The 24,394-nt window shown below is 41.3% G+C and overlaps 1 protein-coding gene across 10 annotated transcripts in view; it reads right to left on the bottom strand.

The window, feature by feature from the left end:
- Positions 1-24,394, bottom strand: part of MYO9A (myosin IXA) — a 168,766-nt gene that overhangs the window by 104,321 nt on the left and 40,051 nt on the right. For 5 of the 10 annotated variants that reach the window (XM_053271838.1, XM_053271840.1, XM_053271841.1 and 2 more), the window contains exons 3-8: positions 19,085-19,179; positions 15,762-15,824; positions 13,182-13,281; positions 10,721-10,777; positions 1,592-1,692; positions 614-740 (exon numbers count right to left, since the gene is read on the bottom strand). In XM_053271838.1, the coding sequence (XP_053127813.1) occupies positions 614-740; positions 1,592-1,692; positions 10,721-10,777; positions 13,182-13,281; positions 15,762-15,824; positions 19,085-19,179 (543 nt within the window). The remainder of the gene's footprint in view (positions 1-613; positions 741-1,591; positions 1,693-10,720; positions 10,778-13,181; positions 13,282-15,761; positions 15,825-19,084; positions 19,180-24,394) is intronic. The other 5 variants (XM_053271839.1, XM_053271848.1, XM_053271846.1 and 2 more) reach the window with 3 other exon arrangements.

The raw sequence follows: 24,394 nt of genomic DNA, 5'->3' as shown, positions 1-24,394 counted from the left end.
ATTGTTGGTATTTAGATTCCAAGTATGACCATCTACTTATTTCTTCATGCCTTTGTAGCACCCTAGTTTTTGTTTTTTGTTTCTTCCTATTGGTTTTCCCCATTTTATGTGTTAATTCTATTGTTTTAAACATCTTTATTGTGATTACTGTATACCACTATAGACAATTATCTCTTTTTGCAGCACCTTTAGAGCCTACAGCTTGGTCTTAAAATGATGGCCTCTTTATTTTCTTCTGTCCTCTCAGTTTTATAGATTTGACAGCCTTCACCCTCAAGTGAGGGGCTTACCATGGCAGAGTTTCAAAATCACTATCCTAAATTAACATTTCTTTTTGGCTGATGAAGGCATAAATATATCTTCTATCTAAATAACTAATGTCACTAAGCTTCACATATACTACCACGTAGCAAGGCAGGAGAAAAGTGCTACAAGCTGCTAGATGTACTTGCACATGTTCTGAACCCTGTTAAGCCTCAACACTTGTGATGAAGTGGAGCACCAAAACCAACAGTTATGCTCATAATAAACTATATTCTTCAAAAATTAAAAAATGTTGGACTCGCAGAAGCAAAAAAGGAACAACTGGACAACTACAAGTGCAATGGCTCACCTCCAGTAGCTCTGAGACAGTAGGCAATACTTCTGGGTTACAGATGTCTATGGAATCATCTCGGTATGTTTTCTTTTTGTAACAGATATTACCCAAGTGGAGTATTGCTGACAACAGGGAAAAAATCCTAAGAACGTAAGAAGAACACATTTCTCTCAGTTTTCTCTTAAAAGGTAGTGCAAGCAATGAAATTGAGCTCATCAATATGCTAACTAGACATTAATTAGCTCAACACTTCTGTACCACCTTCATCTTTTATTAAACAACATTTCATACGTTATGTTATCTTGTCGTGTAGAAACAATACATTAGATGTCAGCAATTAGTCATATATATATATATATATATATATATATATATATATATATATATAAAAATCACAGTACTATTCCTAAGAATACACTTCAGCTTTCCCTGTTCACCCAGAATCTGTTAGATATGATGTTCAGATGGAGCTTACAAAGAGACAAATGATATGAAAGACACACATGCATTTCAATCATGTCCAATGTATTTCATACGTTGTTATGGACATGTGTTATGAATTTTTAACTACAGCAATTAACAGTGTACTGGCTTGATGAAAAGTACAATTAACCATTTAGTTAGCTGGCTCCTCATTTCACCTATTGAACTATTATAGTTGTAGGAATAATTGAAAACTTTAATTTGTTTATGGTGTTTGGATTTTTAGACCAGAGGCTCTGGGCAAATTACAATACATTTAATCAAAATGTTCTTAACTAAACAATAGTAATTCTCAGAGACAATACACAGACCCTTTGGTGCAGTGAAGTAAATGCTTGACCTGATTTGCTGATGGGAACAACTCTTGGGAGTGCTCGGTAACCCATTCAATGTGAAAAAGTCAGGTGAAGCAGTATATGGTGAGTTGCAAGCAAACATGCACCCCAGCTGGAGTATATTCAAGACCAGCTCTTAGTATAAAATGCACTACTAAATGGAAAGTTAACTCACTGTTTGCGAGTCTTGGGAAGGAAGCCTACCATCTCCATAGCAAGCTGCAAACGTTCGAAGTCATGCTTCAGATCTTCCCCTTCAACGGAGAAGCAGTCCTGCTAAGGCCAAATGCAAGGGGTGATTATTAGAAATGGTGGGAGATGTGGAGGTAGAAGAATGCTACAAACCACACAGTACAACTCTGCATGCTACAGGTCTTACTAGCAGAAGTTTAATAATCAGCTGAATCCTCAGTCCACTTTCACATCCTCTCCTTGTACCATGTGTCAAAATGCAATCATAATGACAAGTAATAGCAGCAGCAAAGGCAGACAAAGATCTAGGGCAAGGAGCAGAAGCTTAATAAAGGACCTAGGAGAGCCAGAGCAGAAAGCCGATATGAGAAACCCTAGCGGGGAACAAACGTATTTAACAAAAAGATTAAGCATTCACTTAGCAGAAGGGAGAAAGCAACCAGTCCCCCTATAAGATACTTGCCATCTCTTGAACATTGGTAGCTGCTTTCAGTCAACACATCTGGAACTATAGGCATGGTCCACCCTTCCAAACACTAGTGCTAAATACTAGTGCTCTGCTGCTGGAAGATAGAGTAGGTAGAAAACTACCAGTACACTCCTCTCCGCAAAGCCATCACCTCCTGAATCACTGTAAGACTTTCTCCTAGGACTACTTTCATGGTTCAGGCTTCCCTCTACTATGAAACATCAATCTCCACACAAGCATCTGAACTACAGTAGTCTGAATCCTAGGCTGCCTACTTTGTGAAACTTTATTCTTTTGTATAAAGCAGATTCTTTTTTTAAAAAAACTGAGTTATCTGCTGCCTGCATCCATAGGTTACATTTGCAAAGGATTAAGAAATTGATTGAGTGCTAATAAATAAAACTAGATTTGTCTACCTAGATAAAACTTCCCAAGTGTTCTCTTCTGGAAGCAGAAGAAAGGTTCTAAGTGCAAAACTCATTTTAATTCCCTCAAGAAAAGTCTGGCAGTGCTAGGGCAAAAAGAGATTGCTCACTTGTAGCTATTGATCTGGTAGTGATCCGCTGCAGTCATAAGAGTGGGTTCTGCGCCTCAAAGCTCCTCAAAGCCCTGAGCCCTGCCAGTTGCACATGGTGTATTTCCTCCGTTTGGGCAGGCTGGTGTTTTATCCTCAGTTCCTGGAGGACTGACATTGGAATACAAACGTTGTATGGAAGCAGTGTACATTTCAACAAGGTGAGTAGTGTCTCTTTAATCTGCAGATATACCTACTGTCACTTCGCATACTGCAGTGGGGCCAGTGGGAGAGTCGTATGACTGCAATGGATCACTACCAGATCAATAGTTACAGGTGAGCAACCTGTTTATCTGGATCGTGATCCACTGCACTCATAAGAGTACATGACTAATGAGCTGTCAGTCTGGAGGTGGGCATAGTATGCTAAGGTAAGACCCTTTTGAGCACACCCCTCCTGAAACTGGCCTGAGCTGCAGAGAGAAGATCCAATGCATAATGCTTTACAAAGGTATGCTCAAAAGACCAGGTTTCTGCAGTGCAGATATCTGAGCTTGATTCCTGCCATATGGGCAGCAGAAGTAGCATAAGCCTTAGTAGAATAGGCCAGTGTGATTTTAGGAGGGTCCACATTTTGGTGCTTGTAAGCCAGAAATATCAACTCCACGATCCAGTGGGAGAATCTGTCTTGATATTTGGTAGCCTTTCACTTTAGCTTTGTAACTTACAAAAAAGCCTTTTTGTCTTTCTATAGGACTTGGGAAGAAGAGGAGAGCACATCTCACATCCAGAGAATGCAACGAGTGCTCAAGAGGCACCGTGGGGTTCAAGACGAAGGTAGGTAAAACTATGTCACTATTAATATGGAAGTCAGTGATTACTTTAGGCCTGAATTCGGGGTCCAAGCGAAGCACCACTCTGTCCTCATGAAACTTAGCATAGGGGACATCTGTTCAAAGAGCATTTAGCTCACTGACACGACAAGCCAATCTTATGGCTAACAAAAAGGCCGTATTTACAGTTACTAATTTAGAAAGTGACGGAGCCATGGGCTCAAATGGAGGCTCCATCAGGGCTGATAGGACGAGGGATAGGCTCCATTACTCAATGGGTCGCCAGATAAGCAGGTAAAGGTTGTTTAACCCCTTAAGGAATCTCTATGAGTCTGGATGAAAGAAGACAGTTTTCCCATCCCATCCGGGATGGCAACCAGAAATAGCTGCCAGGTGCACCTTGATGGAAACACTGGCCAGGTTATGGTGCTTCAGAGATTTGATGTAGCCTTATGAGACAGGAAGCCGTGTTTCTGAGCATAAAGTCTTAACCTGTACAACTACACTTGCTGTTGTAGTTGAAATAAGTGGATTTCTTTCTGTCATTGAGGATGATCTCCTTCAGGAGCCTATCCTCCAAACAGTTAAGTTCAGAGGTTGGGATGGCAGAGCCTTCTATTTTCTTGCAGGAGAAGCTCCTCGCATTGTGGGAGATGCCTGTGGAGTCCTTTTGACAGTGCTTGCTGAAACCATGGATGCTAGGGCCACCATGGAGCAATCACGATGCAGTTTGCAGATTCCTGAAGGATTTTCACCAGGATTCTGTTCAACAGAGGGTAGGGCAGGGAAAATGCATAGAAACCTTCGACCCCATTTGAACTGGAAAGCATCCCCTTCTGGAGCCATGGCCGATGCAGTACTGGGGGCACTTTCTATTCGCAAGCGTAGCAAACAGGTCGATCTCAGGAGTACCCCAGGCCCGAAACAACGGGTGGAGGTATTGGAGATTGATCCAACATTGCAAACCATTCCTCCCCATGGAGAAGGATACTCTGCAATGTTGCCATGTGAAACTTGCGCACATCCACATAATGGTTCAGCCTCCACAGGTCCATGGTTGGTCTTAGTGCCCTGTCTCGTTTGGGGACCTGGATGTAGCAGGAGTAAAGCCCACTGATCTGCCCACTGAACAGACGATATTGCCACCTTGTCCAAGAGAGTCTGAACTTCCTTCATCAGTAATGGGGATGCACATGACCCCACTGATGGCCAGAAGGGTCTCAAACTTGATGGCATAGCCCATTTGGACTATGCGAAGGACCCAACAGTCTGATGTTACGTTGCGCCATGCGAAGGCATGATTTACCTGCCTGATGTTGGAGGCGGCTAGGCTGGTTGTTTGGAGAGAAGTCAATGGTAGAGACTCTTGGTTGAGGTGAATCGGTGGACTTACCCCTGATCAAAGATGCTGGTTGTTGGAGTCAGCAGGTTTAGGACTTTGGCCCTGCGAGGCCCTAGATCTTTGGTTGAAAGGCTTTCTTCCAAAGTGTTGGTAAGGCTTGCAGAAGTCTCACGTCTGTCTCCTTATAAGAGTACTGCCATCGGCCATACTGGTGGTACTTAGGATTGTACGATTTGGCAGGTGCAAAATGGTTTTTGCTGGGGATTTTGATTTCTTGATGGACTTCATAGTAGAGTCTGCTGTCTCACAGAAAAGACCCTTCCCATCGAAGGGCAAATTTTCCATTCTGTCTCTCATGTCTGACTGCAGGGCAATGGAGTGGAGTGAGGCGTGTATCCTCAATGCAATAGCATCAGCTAGGGTTCAAGACTCAGTTTCTGCCAAGTGTTTAGCATTAGATAAATGTTGCTGAGTGAGGAGAGTCACTTTGATGTGACTGTCATTAAATTTTGCCAGGAGCTCTTCTGGCGAGAGATTGGCTTGCTCCTGGAAGAGACCATCTCAGAGGGAATGGGTGTATTTAGCAAAGCAGGTAGTATAATTAGCTATTTTCACCACCAGGCATGAAGTGGAATAAACGTTATGCCCCAAGATATCCAATTTGTGCACCTTTGTCCCCTGGAGTAGTGTGTCTCCTCCCAGATTTGGAGAAAGATGCACAATCCTCCACAAACCACTGAATTGGGGTGGGGGTGTGTTTTAAGAGAAAATCATCTTCCTCTTCTTGAATTCTATATAAATTCTATATAAATTCTGCAGACGCTTGGAGATCGGGACAGAAGTTTGTTGAGTTTGCCAAGGAGATTTAGCCACCTTGGATATAACTGGCAGTATGGGAAGGTGAACAGGCTGGGTTGAGGCATTGGAACTGAAGGATTTGTAGACAGGATCTTCCACGTCTAGAGGGTTTTTTTAGTTCTAGTCCGAACATCATTGCCATTTCAGAGATTTGTCAGTGGTGTGCATGCATTTCTTCATTTGGCAAAATGTTATCGAAGGGTACCACTTTGAGAGGCAGATCATCAGGATGGTCGGATGAACTCAAAGTTGAAGATGTAGATGAATCAGATTCATAGTCTTCTGTCAGTACCACGGTTCAAGGTCCAGAAGGGAAAGGGACCTTCTTTTTAGTCACTGTTTAAGTGGTGGAGGAAGTTGTGTCAAGGACTACAGTCTGCATTGGTTGGCTCTTTTGGAGGTCGAGGTCCCTCCATGCTCTGAGTGGAGATGCAAGACAGGACACTTTGCTACCATGTCAGTCTCCAAAATTGGAGGGATAAATTTTGGTCTATGACCGTAAATAAACATGAAATCGGAGGGGTAACCTGTGTCAATGTCACTGAAGGAGCCGGCGGAGGCAACGGGGTGACCTGAGTTGATGTCGAAATTAAAGTCTTGGTTGAAGCAGGCAGATCCGGAAGCATAGCCATCGGAACCATCAACCTCAACAGTTGACAGTGAGCCCTCCAAAGTTTATAGTTTTGATAGTCTGATGGAAGTCCAGGGGAAAGTAAGTGCGTTTGCGCTGCATCTCCTCAACCCCCTTCATGATTCAAGCCTTGTGTGGAGATATTCTCTGGCTGCCCTCCAGACGTGTGGACTAGAAGGCTGCAGTGTTGAAGGCTGCTAAGCCACCGAATCGAAGGACTGAAAGGCAGAAGCACCTGGTGACTTCAATATCGAGAAAGTCATGCCATCTTCCTTGGCATCGAGACCATGGCTCAAAAAGCCGTAGAAGGTCAAGCTCAAGGTGTACTTTGGCTAGAGTCTAGCAAGTTTGTCACTGGACATCAACTCGGTCCCAAAGTGGCTTCTATGTCATCGTGCTCCACACTGATGCTGAAGGAAACCAGTGAGGGACACGAAGCCTGTGGAGTCTGGTGGGCTGCCATGAAGGTGACTGTATCGGTGTCCTCGCTGGCAAGAGAGAATGTTCTCAACACTGGGTAGATGATGCCATGGTCAGTACCACTCTAGATGTCAAGGTCGATGTTGAGCTTTTGGTGATGGGACAATCTAGGATCACGACTTCTGGAGTCAAAGGGCGAGATTGGGGAGTCGTTGGCGCTGAATGGAACGTTGTCGGGGAAGGATTGGCCTGGGATATGGTGGAAGCCTCCTCAGTGGTAGCCCGTGTAATCTTATCCTGATGTTTCTTGTGTGGAGACACCTCTCCCGCATCAGAGCCCAGATGCTGGGACTTATGCCTTTTATGATGGGAAGAATCTGAAGACGGCTTTGGAATCTGGAGGGAGTTTCACTGTGCTGGTAGAAGCTGCTGCGGAAGCTCGAGTCGAGGATTAAGACTGTGCAGCGGCAGTCCCCAACTTCGGCTTCGTGCTCGATGTCGACTTCGACACCATACCCGATGTCAAGGGCAAGGGAGTGTCAAAAGGAGATCTTCGCACTGGTATTGGGATTGCCAGGTATTGGGATTGCTTCATCATAAAGGGCAGCTCTCAGCCATAGAGCTCTATTTTTTCTTGTTTGATGAGAGAAAGTTAAACAAACCTTACAGGTGGAAGTGGTTCTTCCCCCAAACACAAATCATGATCATCTGCTGATGGGAGTTTAGTGTTGCAGTCAACACAGTGTTTAACAGTCTTTTTCTTATCCATAATGGTAGAGAAATAAGGGGAAACAATACTCAAATGTGTGAATTAAAGTCCAAGTCCAATCCAAGGTTATAACCAAATAAACCGCTTGTTCATTTTGACAAAGTTGAGAATATTTAGAGTAAGAATTGTCTGGTCTTGTTCAAGTCATACATAATAAACTAAACTATTATTGTACTTTTTCAACACAGAGTGTTCCAGTGCAAGGAGCTAACTGTCTGAGGTGCCTACACAATGGCAGTCAGAAAAGAACTGAGGAGAAAACGCTAGCCCGCCCAAATTGAGGAAACGCACCACGTGCAAGGGCAGGGCTAAGTGCTTCGAGGAGCTAGTCAATTCTGCCTGAATGGTCCTGCGCAGGTGCAGAACCCCACTCTTATGAGTGCAACGGATCATGATCCAGATATACTAGTTTCTAAAACTCTCTTTAAAAACAATGTCTCACTACAGAGCCAAAACCCATGCTTCCACTCCCGCATTAGGACTCTAGCCATTTTAAAATGTTGCCCTGTCAATTTTATAAAATTTTTAGAGAGATATGTTTATGCAGACTACAATATTGAAATAAAAGGCAAAAAGGAAACTAATGTATTTGATCTTTACTCTATGGACATCCCATTCAGCAACCTGCAAGAACAGAGCTGGTAAGCGGTCAAATGTTAGGAGTCTCCTTTCTGCATGGCAAGAATAGAGATAGGAACAAATTGATTAGGAGCACAGAAAGAGAAGAGTGTCTCCAGGATGCGACAAGAAAATTGCATGAAATAAAAGAAAGATACCACAGGTAGAGAGCCAAGTCCTAACCCAATGTGAGAAGTAGGGATACAAATAAGAGGGAAAGAAGAACAGATCTCTATATAGAAGAGCTTTTAGGGGGACAGAAACATAGCCTGTAGGGGTGCAGAAAGAGACCCTTTGCAGAAGAGATTAAGCACATCAGTTAGGAGTGGGTGAGCATTTACTAGTGTAGTGCTAACATCTGAAGGGTAGCCACCTTAATCACAGTCCTAAAGATTCAATCCAGTTTGTAAGGCCAAAAAAAAAAGGGGGGGGGTATATAAGACTTCAACTGCTCAAGACAGATATGTTCCCCACATCACTCTTTTTAACTCATTTTATCAAAGCATAAAATGATTGCATCAGCCAAGCAGAGAGAAATATTTTATCTAGCAATGGTTTTCTGCAAAAAATCAGAAAGTCAGTTCCAGAAACCTAGAACTGAATGTTCAAGATTTTCTTTCTCAGCATTAAATAATTTGATACTTGCAGTTTTTAAATAAGCAGCAATAAGACTCACAATAGAGTTAAGAAATTAAGTAAAATTATAGCAACTCAGATCCTATTTGTGAACATTTTCTTACAATCAAAACATTCGAGGCATAATTTTGCTTTGGTTACATGAATGGGAAAACAACAAATCCAAGTCAGAATTGTTAACATGCAATTAGAATAATCATGCTTTCTGAAGTAGGATAAAAATGGAATTATACTAAGCCTGTACAATTGACAAAAAGCACATTTCAAATCCGTATCTAACCATCTGACTTCATACAAGAGGAAAAAATCATTTTCTCTGCCTGACCATTTATTTTTTCAAATAACCATGGTGGTAAGCTACTTCCTTTCAGGTGACACTTATTATTTAAAACACTTTTTTAAAAGGTTAAATAGCAGCCAGATCAGGACCAGAGGAAGCGTGGTTGGGGCTTTAACCTTTTGCCCCTGCAGTCGTTATCCAAGTCAGTCCACTCTAACCCTATTTGAAACCAAAAGACACACACAAAAAAGAGCCAGCGTGATGTAGTGGTTAGAGTGCTGGACTAGGACCGGGGAGACCCGAGTTCAAATCCCCATTCAGCCATGATACTAGCTGAGTGATTCTGGGCCGGTCACTTCTCTCTCAGCCTAACCTACTCCACAGGTCTGTTGTGAGGAGAAACTCAAGTACGTAGTACACCACTCTGGGCTCCTTGGAGGAAGAGCAGGATATAAATGTAAATGTAAAACTCTCAATGACACCAATGGAAGATTCCCACCCCCACCACCCTTTAAAACACTTTAAAATAGTGTTTACAGACCAATGTGTGTGGGGAGCCCACACACTCCCCTCCAAAGACCCCACCTCTCTTGCCTGATCACAGAAGGGCAAACCCAGCTGCTATTTAACTTTTTTTAAAAGCACACACATACAGTAATATTACTCTAACTGAACTTCTAATTGGTATCTGCATTGAAATTAAAATGTCTATTTCTCAAAGCCCAAGGAAAAATCTCCTGATTACACTGGTGTAGTCCACGTAAACCTTGGGTGCATATCTCAAATACTCTAGTGGGCTGGAACACACCACGATGTGGTTGTTCAGAGGCTGAAATCAATTTTCAGAGGATTATTATATTAAAAATTGTTAAAAGTATTAATGAAAGCAACTATTGGTTACTTGTGGATCTTTTCTCCTCATCAAGGAACCCACAATTTTAACTAAGGACAGTGGGAAGAAAATAAGCTCTGTCCCTGCTCAGTCACTGGGGCACATGGATTGCATGCCAGCTCCCCCCAAAATATCAAGACTTCTTCTCTACCTAAATTGCTCTTGCTATCTGGTTGCAATCCTAGGCATGCTTACTTAGGTGTAAGCCTCACTGAGAATACTGTGGGAATATTTCTGAGTAAACATGCATATGATGGTGCTGTTGGGCAGCTTTAGAGAGAATGGACCCCTTGAAGAAGAGGGAACTGACCCAAAGAGGGACTCTCTGCTTTTCTGGGGTGCTGCTGAAGCAGGATATTCCTAGCAGCAAGTCAGCAAAAGGCTTCGCAGGCCAATCCAGCCCCTGGGCCTTATGTTGTGTAGGCCTTAAGCCAATAAGAATGCATGAGTGTTAGGTTTGTTAATCACTCCCTCAGGGCACTCCTTTTTACATCAGGTATTCCTTTGAATAGTTACTTCAAGCAAAATTTGACTGAGGAAAATGTGTTCATAAATAAAAACTGTCACATATACCACATACATGCTTTTTGCCATGTCCCATATCCATAATTATGTCAGCTAAGCACCTAATTGATCAAAAGAAATCTTACTACAAAAAAAATGCCCAAAAATGATATATAAGCACAGGAACCATCCAACCAATTCTTATAGGAACACACACACACACATTGTGGGCAGCTCTGAGTCAAATAAAATTTGTTTTGCATTGGCCCTATATCTTGGAGCAAAGTCAGAGTGAGTGAAATGCTGTCACCAGCAAGCCAGAATGGATGGTTGTACTTGTACTGACCGGCTCAGAGTCATAGTAACTGTCATCCCAGCTCTGTTTGGGAGGTTTCTTTGTCATCTGAAAGCAAGGCAGACTGGGTAAGTAGCGTTCCAAGCAACACACAACCATCTCTTCCTACTTTTACAGACAGGAAGACAGTGCAATTATGTTACTTCAACATGAGAAGATCACTGGAGCATTCAAACATCAGCAGCAGACATTCCCATTTAACTAAGTGATTGCTACCCTCTTTCTCTTTCATGAGATCTGATATGAGCACACGCAAGTCATGCAACTTCATCATATTACAAAAGAAGATTATCTGTTCCACAACTGAAGTCGTTATATTCAATAAGCTTTAGTCTGATGCCAAGTCTTATCATTAGATGCCCTCAAAGCAGAAAAGAAGTTTTAACAATTCTGCAGCACTCAGTCTTTTGCATTTCATTACCCACAACAATCCTATGAGATTCTACAATTCTCTTCCAGTTTTATGGATGCACAATAGGAGTTGGGAATAGGGATGTGTACGAACTGGTTCGTGCACTCCCAGGAGGTGGAGGGTCCTTTAAGGGGCAGGGAGGATGCCCTTATCTACCCTGCTGCTTTCCCCCCTGCTGGCACTCTCCCCAAAAACGCTAACACGGGGTTACAGCGTACCTCCTTGCAGCTGTGGTCAGCATCATACTGGAAGTGACCAACGCGCATGCACGTGCATGCAATGCACCCTCCTTGACCTTAAAGGAACTGGCTCCGCGCTCCATAAAAGGAGCACCGAACTAGTTTGTGCACATCCCTAGTTGGGAAACAGATAAGTAAGTTCAGCACACTCTACACACCCACACCAAGCTACCATTGCCCTGACAGATATTTATGTACTAACAATTTGCAATAGTCTGCATTATTTAATCTGTCATACTTAATGGTTTCTAGCAAACAAATTTCTAGCAAAGCTTTTGTCTTGTTCAACTGTAATTTTAAGTCTTTTTATGTGCCTGAATATTAAATTCTGATTTAACAGAAATGTGATTTTGCTTCGTTTAATCTATGCTGAATGACAAACCGACATTAGACAATGACTCTTTACTACTTTTCTGTTACATTTATTTCCTACAAAAATGCCCAATGGTCTTTTAAATAGTTCTCAAAGTCTAATTTGGAGGCCTGTATTCCCCAATCACCCCCCACCCTCCATCTGAGACAACCAAATGCACAAAACGCTGATCCTACACTGCACCCAAATATATCGAGGCTTTGCCTTACTTTAGGAGTAGCTCAACAGATGTTGTACAGTATATTCACAAACCTTTACAAGAATAGGCCCTGGGCTTTAATTTCATTTACTTGCAAGTCTTATATTGGTTTGATATTCAGTTGAGTTTTTTGCAATGTGCAAGAGCTACTGGCTGAACACACATGAACTGTTTCAGACTATATCTATACCTTTTCCTTAAGAGATATAGAAATATATGCTGTTTCAGACTATATATCTCTTCGTTAACAGGAAAGAAAATCAAACTTAAAACTTCCAGCTACTGTATTTAAAATTCAGACTGAACAAAAACAGTGTCTGTGCGTGTAAATTATATTTCAGTTACTCAATTATATGCAGGAGTCTATATCCCCTTGGCCCACTGCAAGGCAGAATACTAATTTTTTTAAAAGATATATCAACACACTGAAGAAAACTCACTGGCAAACCTGTACATAGGAACAGTGCTTTAGGTTCTTCTTCTAATGGTTGATATTTTCTTGTGCTCCATTTAAATTACCCAATACAGTTACTCAGTACTTATGAGGCTGAATATTAAACCAATGTCCATATAATCACAGAGCTGGCTGTATATAGTTTTGCCATTATATGGAAGTTCAACAGTTAATTTCAATGGAACACAGCCAGAATCATTAACATGCCCTTTCTCCCACCTCTATTCTATTGCATTAGGTGCTCTTTAACCCCACAAGGGAACACAATATATGAAATGTTACAGAGTGTTAGTATGGGGCACAATATCCCCACAATAGAATTCCATTTATTTGCACACAGCCAGGATTAATGGACTAAGTATGGTTAGCCTTCTAAGGTATTAAGGTACAAAAATATCATGCCATCAGAGAGGAGGATTACAAAACCGTGCAAGATACTATAAACCAATACATCTGTTCTTGAGTGGAAATGTTGATAAAAACAATATCTCAGAAGATATTCGCTTTTAATATTCGATTGGAAAATGAATGTTTCAAAAAACTGCAACCCAAAATGATATATTTCTTTACTGTAGCCCACTTAAGAAGAACTGAGTACTTTGAAACATTGCCTTACTTGGGTTGCATTATGAATACCTATGAATTTATCCTGTTATAAAATCCATAAGCAGACAGATGATACTAATAATTTTAAATTGCACCATGAGGAAAGAACAGTTCAGTGCTTCAAGGGTAAATACAAACACCCACTACAAATCTGCTTGCATATTCCCACCTGATTAAGATAATGATATTCATCAGGTTGTTTAAGGTGAAAAGATGATCTTTCTTCTTCACTTGCTCCCGCCAGAAGGTAATAAAAGACATGGTAGTTCCTGGTAACAAATAAAAAGGACAGGAAAAGGAATGACAAATCAGGATCATTCCGAACAGCATGCAACCTGATTGCATTAATGCCCTCTAGGCAGAAAAGGTAAGAGGTAAACACACCCACTTTTGGGTAACCAAAAACCAGTGAGGTGTTGGTGGGGAACATGGCACATGCACACACTTCACCAAGGCACATGCTTGATTCAGACATTACTGGCTTCACTGTCAAACCACAGTGAAGCCAGCTTAAACATGGCTTGGTGTCATGCCTGAATGAACAAACCACTGATTGATATCAGCCAGCAACCATAATCAGGAACCCTGGTTTGAAGTGTGATGCCCAAATTGATATGAGTTATTCAGGGCCACAGATTCCCCAGAGGCGCCTACATCACACAAAGGATTGCTGAGCAGACAGAAAACAAATGCAGATCATACACTGCTTTCTGACAAAAACGTTCTCAAAGCTGTTTCTACAGTAAGTTGTAAGAAATTATTCTATCACAAAAGCGCTCGTCTCCAACACACACACACACACACACACACACACACACACACACACACACACACACACACACCTCTCCCTCCCTCTAAAACCATGCTTTGTCTGCAGTTCAGAACCTCAGCCCACGATTTGGATTCTAAACCTTGGCAGGGATAGGTAACCTGGATTCTCCAGCAGGGTTCTCTAATTTTTTTCACCTTTCTGCAGGATGAGATTTGTTCTGGGCAACAGTATCAAGGCAGTGTGTGCACGTGTGCATTCAGAGTGAGGCCTTTGTGATTCAACCTGAGCGGGATCTATAATTAACTGAGGGGACATCAAAAATGTGTGAGCATGCAGACACATGCATGCCTTAGAGGGAACACTGCTCTCCAGCTGTTGCTGAATTACAACTCCGATCATCCCCAACTACAAAATTGCAGCTGGGTTGATGGGAGTTGTAGTGCAGCAACAGCTGGCGAGCCAAGACTGCCCACCCCAAACTAGAGCAAACCATGGCTTGGAATGGTATCTGAACTGAACTACATTTGCAAATGCTTTCAGAGGCTTGGGAAGCCAAGAAAAGCATGGATTCAGGTTAAGTGTTAGGTAAAACAACACACAAAACTGGAAGACTTTGAAGAAGTCTTTCCTGTGCATTTATGACAGACTGTATCTTGAACCAAATGATTTAAAAAACTTTAGAGAACAATTTTTGACAAACTTAAATTTTATTTTAATTGGAAATTGGAAAAGTCATGAGGGTTGGTTGTATAGCCGCTCCTCGCCCCTTTTGTAGCATTAGCTGTGATAGCGGGTGAGTGGGGAACGGAGTTGTGAGCTTGGCCCAGGAAGCAGGCATGCAAGCCACCATACTGGTCCCCCATCACGTGTTGCGGGCGGACCAATCAGATAACAGGAGCGCCTGCATAAGCAGCCAGCTCTGTTCGGTTCCTTCTCAGTTGCTCTGTGGGCAGGCACCTATCCCTTGACTCAGTGAGGGATATTCCGGTTGCCTTTTGGGCCAAGTATGTTTGGGGCCTTTTTTCGCCTACTTCTCACTGACTTTGTTAAGGTTGTCACTGGATTATTTGGTCACTTTGTAGATGAATGTGGGTCAGGGTAGGTTAATTTGTAATGGTGTTGGGCTGGAGGGCCGTTATGGTGAGTGGGAATACGGAGGAAGGCTTGGTAATCTCACGACTCTCGGGCTGGATCTGCTCACACTCAGACGCATGCCAGCAAACGCCGCCCAGGGCCTCACGACCTGGGTTGAGGTGGGCTGGCATGCATCCCCTCGTCAGGGATAACCTCATGGTAGAGATAAGGTTTGGACCGGTTCTGAGCCGAATCAAAGCCTGGTCCTTCACCCTCCTGTGGGCATACCTATTATGAGATTGACTCGCAAAGCGAATACCCACACTTTAGTTCTATTCCTCATTGCAAGTTTGTAATGTATTCAAATAAAGTGGCCCTAGTTTCTTCCAACTATCCATGTCCTGTCTTTATTTGGGTCTGGGTTCACAATACATATTATTATTAAACTGTGTTCTGTAAGAAAGTACAAGTAAAATCACAATTACTGTAGATTATTATTTATTGTGTTATATTTCTGTCTGGCGATGACTGTAATAAAGATTCCATTCCACATAATTTTATATACATTATACATATAGCTGATAGAAATATGTTAGCATTTGACATCATGCCTATAATGGACTAATACTAAAAATGCTGAAAAGTAGCTGTGAACTGGATTCACTGGAGGCAATACGTTTCTCTGCCCAATAGCTTTTCAAATCCTGGAAATAATAAATAGTAAAGTAATGACAGGAATTGCTGTCAGTGTTACTCATGCCTTATTTGTTAACCTCTTTTTCAAAACCCCAAAATGCATGCACATACAACTGTATAAACATTACACACTAACATTTTTAATAGCTATTTTGGTTTGCCCATCTTTATTTCCCCTTTATATTTATTGCTTTATTCATTACTTACCTCTCATTATGTTCCTGATAGACTAGTCTGGATTTTTCCAGTAGATATTTTTCTACGTACGCTCTAGAGGAAAAACAAATATAAGCTTGGAACAGTATTTCATAAGCAATTTTATTTATATATCTTGTATTTTTAAAAGCAGCAGAAGTCTACTGCATACAGATGGGGAGAGTTTTGTGCTGTATTTCACATATTTAATTTTTATACAAAACCAGATCAATATTATGGTATCATAAGATTACAATTTGATTAAAAAACCTGAACATGCAAGTCAAACACTCAGCTTCCTAAATGATAGTGGAGAGACAACTGCACAGAGAAATGCTGATAGTTACATTAACTAGATCCCTCTTAAACTAAGATTACCAGATAACTCCTAGCAATAGTTAACTACTTTAACTTAAGTTATTTAACCTGTGCTCCCCCCATCTTTTCCCCTGCAGCAAAATTTCCAACCAGCACCTGAGCAAGGCAATAAGAAAGGTATTTAATGAATGAATAAGGAAAGGTTTGATAATAAATTCCATACATTATGCTGAATGACTCTGCCAGTCATTTATTTTTATTTATCATTCGATTTATATACTGCTTAATCTCAAAGAAGTTTACAATATAGTGATAACAATACACAAAATGCAGAAAGTACTAAATATAAAAATAATCTATTTAAAAATCTAAAAACCTATATAACACAATACACAAAAACACAAATCAGCTTGTACTGGTTGCCTGATGAATCTTAGTACTTGTGGGATTAAGGCTGTCAGAGCAATGATGTGCATGTTATTTTTCCTGATCTATTTTCAGAAGCAATATATCTGTTAAGGAACTGGTGTTCAACCTCGCTTGCTACAAATTAACATCTCCTTTGTTGAGCACACTGATAACTGGAAAGAAATATTAAACATGTTTTTGGCAGTCTCTCAGTCATTTTTTCACAGGTGGGTTTTTTTGGCAGTCTCATTGTATTGGTATTGTATTGGTACTGTTCTGCTTATGCTCAGCAAAGCCTGTTGAACAAAATCATCCTTCCCACCAGATCGATGGCACATGGCTGCAATCCTATGTAAAATGAACCTTTTGCAAACCTTCATGGACACGTCCTTGGTGGCAACTGAAAGTTTGTGAGAAAAGCAAACACACAGAAACAAAAGGCACTATCAACTCTAAACAGTCTGACCCCAGAGCGATTCATTCAGGTTTTTATACTGCTTTTCCACAGCAGTGCCTAAAGCCAAGGTGATTGCTCTGCACCTGGTGACTGCTAGCCATGGATGACAGAGTTTGCCTGATTTCTTCTTGGCTTTAACTCAATACCAAATGCTTACAAGCTATAGTCCCAGAAACATAGTATGAAATATACAAGGGAATACTCCCTAAGTGGGAGCAACAGATGAGTGTGCTTGCAAAATGTGCTTTGCAGTCTCTTGCTCAGAAGGCACTGCAGGAGCACAAGTTCCTTGAATGCACAAAGCATCCTTCAGTAAAAGTGGAACATTCCCAGGAGAATTTTCTTCACTTGTCAATTGCAACACTGCAACAAGACTCATCAATACATTCTATGCCAACAGTCTGAAGCACCAAACTTGCCTTTGCAGTTATGAATTATGATATTCTAGTTGATAAGCTGAGTTATCTTCCCCCACCTTCTCATTCCAATGCTTACTCAACCAATACAGCTGGAGGCCATTTTGATGGTCCTGGATATGGCAGCAGAACAAGTACCGGTGTGCCTGACTCTCCCAAGCACAGTAACTGGAAAGAGGATATTTACATCCTGCTGGCTTAACTCATTCCAACCTACTCAGTCACATAAGGAACATGATACAGATGAGTACATATTATAAAACAGTGTGTTTACTAGGCAGATAGTTAATTTACAACAACTGGTGCTAAGGAAAAGCCCCAGTCTTAAACCATTTCTTCTCACACTAAAGCAGAGAAGAAATGAAACACAGAGCAACAATGCCCCATTTTTTATAGCACTGCTCAGTGTGTGTGTGTGTGTGTGTGTGTGTGTGTGTGTTTTACTAGATAATTAAATGCAACTAAAAGTTTCCAAATGGTTCTAACACATTCAGAAACTGAACATTTGACACCTTGAAAAGTGTTTTGAGAATAATGTAGTAGAATGAGAACTCTCCCAGTTTTAGCAAGTTTAACATTCTTGGGCTAACAGACTGAAAGGGCTCAAGAAGAGTTCAGAGAGTTTTGCATGAGACACTGGAGATTAGAATCCCAAGGACAGTAGGACACTGGACAACATCCAGACTAAGTCTCTTTGAAATTAATGTTACTTAAGTTAGCCCTGACTAACTTGTCTTACTGATGTCAATAGTGATTAGTAATGACTAACTAGTCTGGATGCTGCCAATTAAACACTGGCTTCTAAGGTCCAAATGGGACAATATACTTCTTGCACGACTGGTGCCTGTGTGGTTGATTTTTCTTATAATCGCACCCACTGGGGACCCTTTGCTCCTGCCAAAGTCCTGATCTGGAATCCCTGCCCCCACCCCCAGCTTAGTTTGGCAGGGAAGTGCGAAGATCCAGAGCAGGACTTTGCAGGGCATAAACAATTAAAGTCCAACTACCATGGTGGTCCTGGTTCACACATCCCCATCACTTATTTATTTTATTTTTACCCTTCCCCCCTCCATTTATATCCCGCTCTTCCTCCAAGAAGCCCAGAGCGGGGTACATGGTCATGTTTGTCCTCACAATATTAGGGGAGGAAATCAGCCATACAGGTCCCAATTACACAATAGGAGTATTATCTAGTTTGGCCCTCCATTCTTACATTAAAGTGGTTTTTAGAGGTGGAAAATCTAGACTAACTTGGCTTCTGGTTTAAGGCAAACCTCTTAAGTTGCTACTTTGTTTGCTTTCATTAAATTCTAGGAGACTGGGCAAAATATTTGCCCCAGACTCATGTAGCTGTGAATATTATGTGCCCTCCAGACTTCAGCCAAAGTCCAGGGAAAGATTCCTGCTGACTTTTGTGGATGATGGACTTTGTTCAACAATTTCTTTTATCAATAAATAAAAGGAATGCAAGTCTCAAGAGGTTTATCTTTGCATCTCCCTTGTGATTAAACAGAAAAGCCATTGTGGTGAGAAGAATGTGGAAAGCTAAAGCTTCCTTAACAAAAGATACCTACAACAAGCCAGTTTTGTCCGACATGCCCACATCTTTCCCAGACAAGTAATGAGGGCCCAAACTTACATGGGAAGTTCAACATTCCCACCATGCATGTACAAATGCCAACAGCTGCAACTTATCCATGCTTAAAGCCCTTTAGTCACTGCTCATTGCCACTTACCCACGCACAGTGCCAGTCTCCTGATAATTCACTTGGATAAACTTGCCAAACCGACTTGAGTTGTTATTGTGTGCTGTCTTTGCATTCCCAAATGCCTGTCAAAATAAGAGGAGATGCAAGTGTTAAAGAAATAGCTCAGGGATATGCAATTCCTAGATTCACGTGTGAAATGTGGGTTTCAGTAAATAAAGGCAGCAGAGAACAGAAAGCTGTGGAGGACGCCTAACCACCGCTATAGGGTACTGCAGGCACATGCAGCCTGCAGTTGCAGGCATCGCGAGGAGCTAGCGAATCTTATCCAAAGCTGGTCTGCGCAGGTACAGAACTCACTCACTATGGATGTCTGGAACCACTATCCAGATGTAGTACTTCTGATCATACTCCTGTTTAAGGTTGCAATCTTAGGTAAAGGTAAAGTGTGCCGTCGAGTTGGTGTCGACTCCTAGCAAACACAGAGCCCTGTGGTTGTCTTTGGCAGAATACAGGAGGATGTTTTTCCCCTTGGGAAATCAACTGCATTCATAAGTACACCAGCCAGAAACAAAACCTGTGCTTAGTACAGTAGGTTGTAGAAGAATTACCTACTCTGAGTCTACAATTCTGTGTAATACAGCTTCAGTCCAACGTTGCATAGGAATGCCCTTTTTTAATTGCTGACTTTAAAATCTTGTGAGAGGCTGTCATGCGCCTGAACTGACAACACTCATGACCAGATTTAGTCACAGAACCAAAACGTTTGCTGTGTAAATGGTAGATTTGAAGCACATGTGTGCTTTATACCATAACTCCAAGGAAATATTACAATTTAGATACAGCAAACCATTTTAAAACTTCATTTATTGTATGGGGTCCAGCAAGCTATTTGATTTTTATTACATTTATAAACTGCCAATATGAAGTATAACTAGACACTGATTTTGTGTTGTCAGAGGTTTCCTAACTTCATGGCTTGTGTTCACTGTGCCTGTGCTAGCACAGCCAGCTCTTCAGAATGAGGTACCAAGGACAGCAGCTATAATGTGACAGGCAGAACAGACCCTATGATGTGTTGTACAATACTGCAGGCAAGGGTCAGAAAATTCACCAACTCATATTTTCCTAAAATTGCCCTTGTAACATAGGGATAAGTGACTGATCTCATATCAACTGCCACACAGACTACTGCTATTCAGTTTGGTGCCCCACAGTTAGCAATCTCATGAAAAGCAGATGGCAGGGCTTTTGGATTTGGAAAAGAATTAAAACTCAATTAATAAAAAAGATATCATTGTAAGTGAATAAGCCTTATAAGTGAAAATTGCAGGTGGTAGCACATGGAAAGTACAGATCAGAGCCTTTTATCCGAAATCAAGAGTATTATACAAGGTCCATGAGTCTAATTTGTAAGGGAGAAATTCCTCCTAGAAAAGATTGTAGAAATGTTTAAAAATGCTTCTTTATTATGGTTGCAATGGCAAGTCATCTGCTGGGGAACCAAGCCTGGTCCTTAACCATTTGACATCTTAAGTCTATATATTGCAACTTTCATTTGTTCACTGCAGTAAACTATTAGCTAAAATTCAGGCCAGCTTATCTATGACCAAGCAATCCAAAATACCAAAAGCAATATTTGGCAACAGTAAAACGCACATGAAAAGGGAAGTTTATTGACCCCTCCCTCCCTTCCCCATCCCACAAAACCCTCCCCACCATCACCCTAGAAAATGCATAACCATTGGGGAAAAAACATGACAAGTGACAACATGCCAGACCCCAAAAATAATTTCCTTTGTGCGACAGCTCTGGCAGGCTTTGTATGATAACATGAAAGGGACCCCAGAACACAAACACAGCTGTACTCAACATTCCCAGCATTAACCCTTTCTGAGACTTGCAGTACAGAGCCAAGCATTGTGGATGAGGCACTCTGCCTGAAACACCAGACTCCATGTTATTGCACCAGCATAACAGGCAGGTAATCTGGCAGCATATTTAGGATAAAGCAAATTCAAAGTATTCTAAACTAAATGCTCAAGTTTTATGATTTAGAGATTGAAAGCAGCATCTAGCTCTAAGGAGTCATGATTAAATCCCATTGAAATTAGCTCAATAGTCATGACTAATTTGTTTCACTGAGTTCAACAGTGCTTAGTCATGACTAACTCATCTGGATGCTAGGGGCTGGGGGTATAGCATCTGCTTTGCATTGAGAAGGTCCCAGGTTCAAGATGGATCAATGGTCTGATGTGATACAAGACAACTTCTTGCGCTGCTCTCAGAAAACACATGCACTAATCAATCTACAGTTGCATTAAGGTATTACAGTTATGATTTTGTTGTATTTTTCTCTTGTCCAAGTGTAGAACCCGTGTCCTACTTCTTCAGGGCCAGGGCAAAACAATTTTCTTTGAGTCAAGAGAGGGTGTGTATCTCAAAGAACTTTGCTTCAGGGAAACTGGAGGAATTAAAAAGGAGAGGAATCTAAACTACTTTTACATTCAAAAAGCTTGAGTGAGACAGTCTCTGCATCCTCCTTGCCTTCTCTTATCTCTTCAATTCTGTCATCTACTTAATCCAAGGAAAAGTACAGTAGTTTAAGTTACTGTTTAGTTCAGTTTTAGCTTCAGAGGTAACATTTTACTACCCACCCGACCATAGGACTTGGGTCAGCACTGGTTCAGGAAGCTACATGGGTTAAAAGTTACTTGCTGTTGTCAAGCATGGATTATCTTCAGGGAGTTGAACAGTTAACCATTTGGATACTGTTCAGGTTCATCAGTATTTTTTTAATACTCCACTTCAGACACTAAATTTAAAAAGTGGTTTGGTAACTGGTTTAGACACTTTGAACTGGTTTTGAAATTAGTTTAAATACCTTTCATGCAGAATAATATGAACTCTTGCTTGCAATGTAACCACAAATAAAATGAATACAACTATTTCACTTGAAAAACAATCTTTTGTTTGTAAATATTTGAGTTTTTATTTTTAAATTTTTGTAAAAGTAGTGTTTGCAAGCAAAAGGTCCACAGAATAGAATAAAAGACAAATACCAGGTATAGGATGAATGGTAAGATGGAAGCAAGGAGAAACTGCAGTGCCAAGGAAACAAGAGACGTTTCAGCCTCAATTTAAGAATCATCCATGCTGAGACCTTGCTGCTGGACAACAGCCTGTGGATGGGCAAGATTCTACTTAAGCACCAGAAAGAGTACCAGTCCTAGGCTTGCCTACCAATCTCTCCAGCTTCTCCTCCATTTCAGGTAGCTCATGAGGAAGTACAGTTTTTATAAATATAGCTGTATCAGAAAAGAGCCTTATGACTTCCCAAATGAATATCCCAAGTGCCTGATTATTTGAACCAGTTACCACTTTATTTAGGGGTTCAGTTCCAGTGCAAGTTCATGGCAACCAAGATATTTTAGATTTGGTTTCAATTCCAGTTCACTGAAGAAATCTCTGAATGGTTTTGGAGCTCGGGATGATTCACTGTGGGGAATAGCTCAGGGTTCCATTTTTTTGGACTAGCCAAGTCTCTGAACCACATGGGACTTTTGAGCTGTGCCTCTGACTGGAAAGAGGCTCTTTTTGGCATCCAAGTTGTAACAAAACTACAGGATAGAGACCACTGTCACCTGGTTCTCTGGACCCTAGATATGCAAACTCTGGTACCAATTGCTTTGCAAGTCTGCTGCCTTGGCAAAAGTCATGATGATGCTCCAAAAGAAATAGCTCACCAGCTTGCATGTGCTCATTTGATTTTTCTTGATGCCACAATTGTGTGCTTAAATATTTGGACTCTATTTTAATTAACTAGCTAATTAATCTTATGAACATATGGAAGAATGTTTGCCTGTTTTGCACTGGTTTTCTATTTGGCCTCACATCTCCTAAGACTTGGATTACTACTGCGCTTACAGCTTGATCTTATATTTGGTGATTTCAGGTTTGAAGAGCTGGACGGTTCAAAAGCTAACACCACTAAAAAATAGACTTTTTAATTCAGTTTAAAGTAGCTGCTGCACATTAACTAATTGGTGCATTGGTACATTGGTGTGATACACAGAATTTCTGTGACATTCTGAAAATCTTTAATTAGTGGGAGGAATATTTAACTTTCTGCCTCTAAATCTGCAGTCCCAGGAATTTCAGATGTTAATCCCGCTGATTCATGCAGTGAAAGACTGAATCTCCTCAAAGAGGGTTTATTGTATTTGGCAGATCACAAATGGCAGTTGTCACAATGATTGCTTGTTGAATGCACATTGTTTTACCCAAGACTGAATGACTGTTTTCTTTTTTGGGACACTTGGTTTAATCAATCTAAATATAAAAGAGTGTTGGAGAAAGTCCATTGCTTTGCCATAAATAGCTGGAACTGACTGAAACAGATGCTGCCTACCCGACACCAGAGACACTATATTTTCATCTTTATTTTGATAGCACAGAGATTTCCCTAAATCCCTAGACAAATGGAAAAGCATAAGATGCTGAACCACGCAGCACTGACAAGCAAAACTGGCCCCAGAATCAGCACAGCTGGAGCCTGGGTGAAAGAAAGGGCAAGTCCCATCACGAGCAATTTCATTTTAAATGTGAGCAGATGAGGACTGTAAAGTAGGACTTAGGAAAGAAAGCCAGCAGCTGGTTGGGGTGATGGGACCAGGCAGATGGTAAAAGAAATTGATGGGGAAATCGGGTATATGGCAAATATCAGGCTTGCTCTGTGTGTGTGTGTGTGTGTGTGTGTGTGTGTGTGTGTGTGTGTGTTAAGACTGGTGTTATGACTGTGCAAGAAAATAGCCGTCACAAACAGGAATCAAGCACTGAGCAAAGGGATGGCAACGGAAGTGGAGAAGGGGAAGCTCATTTTCAGTTATGACTGACTGAGAATAGAGGAGGGAAATAATTAAGTACAGATGTCGGAGGAATTTTGCTTCAAAATATATTCAAGCTCTTACACCTCTAGACTGCTAAAATATTTCCAAGATCCAAATTGGCCTTTGACTATTTCCTCCAGATTACCACCATTGTAGTCTAACACAAAGACCACCTTAAGTGCCGCAGCAGGGAAATGCTTGAATAACAAGAAGGTTGCCGGTTCGAATCCCCGCTGATACTATATCAGGCAGCAGCGATATATGAAGATGCTGAAAGAAGTCATCTCATACTGCACAGGAGGCAGCAATGGTAAACCCCTCCTGTATTCTACCAAAGAAAACCACAGGGCTCTGTGGGCACCAGGAGTCAAAATCAACTTGACAGCACACTTTACCTTTAGTCTAACACAACTAAATGGGCTTCAAGTGGTAATAAAGGAAATTATATTCT

Source organism: Hemicordylus capensis, chromosome 10, assembly GCF_027244095.1.
Source record: "Hemicordylus capensis ecotype Gifberg chromosome 10, rHemCap1.1.pri, whole genome shotgun sequence".
Classification (NCBI taxonomy): domain Eukaryota; kingdom Metazoa; phylum Chordata; class Lepidosauria; order Squamata; family Cordylidae; genus Hemicordylus; species Hemicordylus capensis.
This window is presented reverse-complemented; position numbering and strand designations above follow the sequence as displayed.